This window comes from Varanus komodoensis, unplaced genomic scaffold (genome assembly GCF_004798865.1).
Source record: "Varanus komodoensis strain SLA01 unplaced genomic scaffold, ASM479886v1 scaffold21, whole genome shotgun sequence".
NCBI lineage: Eukaryota > Metazoa > Chordata > Lepidosauria > Squamata > Varanidae > Varanus > Varanus komodoensis.
The window spans coordinates 9,407,682-9,413,944 of record NW_025335589.1 but is presented as its reverse complement, the minus strand read 5'-3'; the positions used below and the strand labels follow the sequence as shown (position 1 = coordinate 9,413,944).

Genomic DNA, 6,263 nt, shown 5'->3' with positions numbered 1-6,263 from the left:
TTAGGGAAAGGCCCAGCTTAGGGTTAGGGTTGGGAAAACGACGCTTCCCAGTCATAGCAATCAAAAAACTTTGTTCATTTGGCCTCCTAGAACTTCGGGAGTATAAGAAAGCCGCAGTTGTTGTCTTCGGAAATGTTCCAATGTTATCTCATATCTCAGAATAGCTTCTTTCCTCTACAAATTCTGGGAACATGAACCTAACTTCAAGAACTCTGACTGGAGGAAACCACACCAAAACTTTGCCAAATGGACTGAGAATTAATGATCCCTCAATTTCCAGTATAACAGAGTTCACAAACTAGACTTCTCATTAATGTTCACATATGTATCAGCTGTCTTGCTACAGGCACCTTCATACTGCATCTAGCATTCCTTTTGCGTCTCCTTTTACAGCATTCTCTAGAACCTAGAAAATACAGTTTCTCTTCCTCCAGGTTTTGTAATGACTTCCACCATTACATAAATCAGGGGTCTCAACCTCGCGGCCCGTGGGCCAATTGCCTGGACGGGCAGGGCACCGGGGAGAGGCCCAGCGGCCTTCAAAGCGCCAGTGGCGCCCAGGCCGGCCACGGGATGAGCAGCCCACCACCACCGCGGTGGTGGAATACTTGATGCAGCCCAGCCTCACCCAGACTCTACTTCCAGCGGCCCCCAGGTAAGTTGAGTTTGAGACCCCTGGCATAAATGCTGTCACTTGTAGTTAATTCAGGACACCATCACACTTCAGGGACAGTGCCAAAATCAGTGCTTTGCCTGTAACTCTCCATAATGCATTGCATACATTTTTATGGGCATTTGGAGTCACATAATTTCTCTAAGTAATTCCAACAGATATTTTAGGCTACAAGGAGCTATGCAGATTTTGAGCTGCCATTTTGTGAGGAACCTCTAGTCTGTAAGAGTTTTTGAACTTAGTATCTTTAGCTTAACATTAAGAGTCTTCAACACATTTTGAAGGACAACCACCATCTCTTGAAAAGATAAATTCTAGTCACCACAATTATTATCAGAGAAGAGGGCTCTTAGCCATACTTTCACTTAAATGAAGTTTATGGAGGGAAGTTAATCTTATCCTTTCCTTGCAAAGCATCTTTTTTTGCTCTTTTCCTTCCTTCCATTTGGCTTTCTTTCTTATTTTCTCCAATCATCCCCATCTATTCTTCCTTCTTTCATAGCTTTTACCATTTTAAAAACATGGGAGGGGCTCATGCATTGGGAATGGGAGGCTGCACTAGCTTCTTGTGCAGTTGAAAAAAATAAACCCTGCAGGCAAATGTGTGGAGCTGGTATGGTAGTTAGAGTGTTGGACATGCAACATCTGCATTGCCGTCCCCACTTGGCCATGAAGTTGACTGGGTGACTTTGGGCTAGGTGCTTACACTCAGCCTAACCTCCCTTCAAAGAGTTAATGTTGTGAGGATGAAAATGGGGCTTACCAACTTTCTAAAGCAATACTGTATGGAAGAGCACAGGAAACAGAAAGCATGAGACACTGACATTCCCTGTCTCTTCCCTCCACCACCAGTACCACCACTACATGCCACTGATTTCAGTGATATCTTAAGCACCTGTTTCAAGGGGTCATAAAAACAGATCCATGTATGTTAGAAACAAGATTCACTCTTGTTTTAAGGCCAACATTCCAGAACCCTCAAAGGAATACTGCAAGAATATGTCCGTACCTTTTGTTGACAGCATCTAGCTGTGCTTGAAGAGAAGCCTTATGTTGTTCGACTACATCTTTGAGAGGTACTGTGGGGTGTTCTGCATGCTCTCCTTCTGTACATTCCTGGCACATGGCTGTCTCACAGGACTGACAGTAAAATTCCATCAGCTAATTCCAGAGAAGAAGAGAGGGGCTCTTGTTAGGGTACCAGTCTTTATAAACAAATAGTTCTGAATTCATGACTGAGATCCTAAACTCTTAGCAGTGTTGCCACAATTCCTTAAATCCAGATAATAAGAATGTTCCGCTGTTCTTACTACTAATGTTCTTACTACTAATAAGAAGTAGTGCCATCACAGTCATCTCTACTCTGAGGTAGGAGTGTCCAAAAAATACACAATGGACCCAAATGAACTTGAACTTCTAAGAATCCAGCCCTTGGATTCCACCATCTTTTCCCAAGACACATGGATTTGGCAGACTTGTGGACCATTTAAAAAATATGTAACCATATGCAAATCTACACATAGACAAGATTTAAGGAAACCAACAAAAAAGTTTATTTCCTCACAGACTTGTTTGTGAAAACCTGTACGTTGGGGAAATTTGTGCATTTTTAGAAGTGTGAATTTGCACAACTCCAAATTTGCACAATTGTATGAAATTCAATTCTGTCAACAGACAATGGAATGAAAAGTGCCTAACAACCTGCAAAACATAGAATAGATATTACAATGTCTGTCCATCCTTACTCTAAAGTAAGTTCCACTGAATTCAATGGGGCTTAAATCCAGTGTATTAAGTGGATATAGGCTGCTGCTTTGGGATATAACTATATTTATACTTACCTACTTATAATTCATATTTAACTCTGTAAAGTTTGTCACTGAGTAGCCATTCCTAGGATTGCACTGGTTCTGACCTACACCAGCAATGTTTCCATTTTAAATTCTGCAAACACCACATCAAAATGGTATAACATTATATTGTAAATACTTGTGTATGCAAATATATTCACTAAGTAGTCAACAAAATAGAGGCAATGCTTATGCTTTAACAACAGGACATGGTTTTATAGTTGTGATTCTTTAATGGAACATGTGGATAATTTTGCAAACACAAATAAATATAATTCTATATGGGGTGGACCAAACATAGCTCTGGATTTACTGGTAGATCTCAGGGGGATTTAAACTATATCAGCAGGAATGTCTAACTCCTAGCTGCCTAACAATAGCAGCAACAACATGATTTTCTCCTCCCCAGGAATGTTTTTTTGTGTTGAATTCTAAGTTAGTGGCATTTGCACCAAGCTCTAGCAGATGGAGCTTGAGGTTCAAGTAAAACACCAAGTAGTTCCTGTAAACCTGAAGTTTGGCTAGATATATTTCCCCTTCATTGTTCAATTTTAAACAAAATAGTCATTTCTTTGTGCTATTGGAGAATTAAGTTAAATGCCCAAAGTGTGATTCATTCTGAATTTTTTTTTTAAAAAACTGGAATGACATCAAGTTTGCAGGAAATGCCTGATTTGTGGCATTTACATATTCAATGGAAATTGCTTAGGCTGACATATAAATGTTTGCCAGAAAGAGAGAGCTGGCCAGTTTTTTTCAAACAAGGAAAAAGAACATTAAAAGAATTATACAAAAAGGCGTAGCAAAGCCAGGAAGCTTATTCAGATTAATAAATATAGAATCTATATTCATTTTTTTACAAAAGGCATTTTTTCTGTGATAACATCTTATCGCTATTCTGTGCCCTTAAAAATAAGACAGTAATAATTGAAGAAACTTCATCTTGTGGAAAACACGTTCTGGGTTTAACCCTTTATGTGTATCTTCCAGGGCAGTACCTTTAAGGTGCCCCTCACACTCACAGAGAGGGAGGGAGGGGAGGGCTTCTGCAGTATTATGGACCCATAACATTTCAGAATCTTGTGGCCCTGAGATGTAAAGGCACCTTACAAAGAACAAATTGCCTCTACTTGTTAAGATAGCACAGCCAAAATCCACCTATGCTGTAAAGAAAGTATATAAATTTTAGGAGGGCCTGATTTAACAAGTGTCAAAAGAGACTACACATAGCTCTGTATACCTGGATAAAAGGGGGAATTTTGACTCCCAATATTGAATGTACAGAGTATACAGATTTTTATGAAATCCATTCCACCTGTGTTTCAAGGACTCTCAAGTCTTTTATTCTGCCATTCACTTATTGATGGAATTCGATTTCTTAAAAGGGGTGTACAAGAATTTCATTTCACTTGCTCAACTGTGAACAAGAAGTAAAAACAAAGGCTGCACAACTTGAAAAAAGCTGGTCACCTGCTGAATTCACAGGTGGGATTCATAGAAATCCAGCCTCATTTGAAGCCATTGCTGATTTCTCCAACATCCCTAACTAATTCCAACTTGTTCTTTACATCATATTAAGCTGAGTGATGCATAAATAGAAGCAACATATATTAGGGGATGAAGGACAGAAAGACTTTTGCATGGTGTGATCACTTAGAGCCTTGTGTGTTATATGTAATTAACCTACTTTGTTATCTTTTCAACACCAGGAAAACATCTTTCTTTCCTCAAGTCATTTTGGAGACCTGTTTTTATACTTTTCTGACTGTTCTTACATATCTTGATCTCTTCCTATGCTGTTTGTAGTTGTGTACTGCATATTAATCTTTTGTTACACTGTAGTTTATATTTTTAACTGTTTGTATTGCATTTCAGTCTTAAAATGTTTGTATTCTACCCAGAGAACATTTGTTACTTGGTGGATTAAAAATAAAGTAAAATAGTTATTTAAGGTTGAAAAATATGGACTTGTGCTAAATATCCACAGAACTGTAATAGAGAAAGGGACAGGAAAAATGTGCTTTCGCTTCCAACTGCAACTTGAAACTCTTTTGATATGTTGTTTTACCTCCGACACACTTACAGAATTTTACTTGAGAAGCATTTGACATTATGAAAAGCTTTCCAACCATCTGAGGCAATGTTTGCAATGCTGTTAATATTACATAGACACATTCTGAAAGCAACACAGTGCTCACTGATATATCAACAGTGATGCTAACATGCCAGTTCAAGTGGAATAATGAAATAATTTAACCCATATGCTTCATTTATTCCCAAGGTCTCTTGTTAGCATATGTGCTTTATACATATTTTTAATCTCCTGGTGCCACTGATTAGCAAAACTGGAGAGCAGTGAAGCTGGGTGGTGCGAAGTTAATGCAAGTGGCATTACTTTGCATGCAGGAACTGACTTGCTGTCAGAAAAGAATGCCTCCTTATGTCAGACTAACAAATGACCTGATGGGAAGGGAATTGCTTTTCCTCTGTAGCATGGTTTGCTCGCTTTCTTGATCTGCAAAGCAAATACCTTCTGTAGTTTACTTGTTCCCCACAATTAAATGCACCATGATTCTAGATTGCATAGGTTGAGGACAGGAAAGGACTCAACAATTTTACTTGTGAAAGAGATGGACTTTGGGCCTTCCCATTAAACACACACATGAATTTATGAATGAAAGAAGGAAAGCAAAAACCATTCACCATCAAACCATGATCAGCTGCTTTCACTGCAATTAAACTGAATGCATAAAATGTCATTACTAAAGAACTGAACATTAACATAATGAGCTTATTAGCACTGAGCACACTACCAGCCACCTTGATTAAGTCCACAACATTTCACAACAATAAATACCCTGCACCATGAAGTTACAACCAAAAGTCTCAGTTTTGTGCTTGCTATAGATTCATCTGGTAGCTAACACAAATGCATCCTAATTCACTCTCTTTGCCTATGTAAATCTGCTAAATTCAAAACATATAACAAAATAAATAAATTCTAAATAGAATAAATTCTATAAATTCTAAATAAATTCTAGATAGAATAAATTCTATCAAGCTAATTCTTTTATGGGTGTAAATGATTGATAACTTGCAAACTCAATAGTCCCCAATTTCAATCTGGGAATTCACTTGCTTCAGGTAGAGCCATCTGCTCAGCACGAGAACATCCAGGAGCCTAGCCCACTTACATTGCCTTCATGATTGGGGCAGGAGAGAGGCTTCCCTGCAACAACAGCTGTGACAGTCTCCAAGATGGATGACTCTTCAATGCTATTGTCTGGACTTCGCTGCAGGACATCCATCAGGTTGGTGATGAAGAAGTTGTTCTGAAGAGCAGAAACCCCTTTCTCTGGTAGGATGGATGTCTGACGGCACACTGGGCAGGAGAGGGTTAAGCTGTGGGCCGGAATGTAATTCTGCAGGCACCTAAGGAGGATGGTAAAAATGTGGGCTGATATCAGAACTGAAAAGAACATAAAAGGGGCATGCTGTATCAGACGAAAGACTAATTTAGTTCAGCATGAGTGCAATAGCACCCTTTCCCTAAGGTTCAACACCAACCTATAACTGGAGGTAACATGCTAGTCTGACCAGTAGCCACTGCTTAATTTTATTTCCCTTTTAAAATCATCCAAGTTGATGGCCATCACTACATCTTGTGATAGCAAATTCAGTAGTTCTCTTGTGTACTATGTATTATGTGTGAAATACTTCCTTTTATCTGTCCTGAACTC

General features: G+C 38.9%; 1 protein-coding gene across 7 annotated transcripts in view; it reads right to left on the bottom strand.

Moving 5' to 3' along the window:
- The window catches only part of TRIM2 (tripartite motif containing 2), a 106,820-nt gene that overhangs the window by 77,578 nt on the left and 22,979 nt on the right, over window positions 1–6,263 (bottom strand). For all 7 annotated transcript variants that reach the window (XM_044430645.1, XM_044430648.1, XM_044430649.1 and 4 more), the window contains exons 3-4: window positions 5,718–5,955; window positions 1,683–1,834 (exon numbers count right to left, since the gene is read on the bottom strand). In XM_044430645.1, coding sequence (XP_044286580.1) covers window positions 1,683–1,834; window positions 5,718–5,955 — 390 coding nt within the window. The remainder of the gene's footprint in view (window positions 1–1,682; window positions 1,835–5,717; window positions 5,956–6,263) is intronic.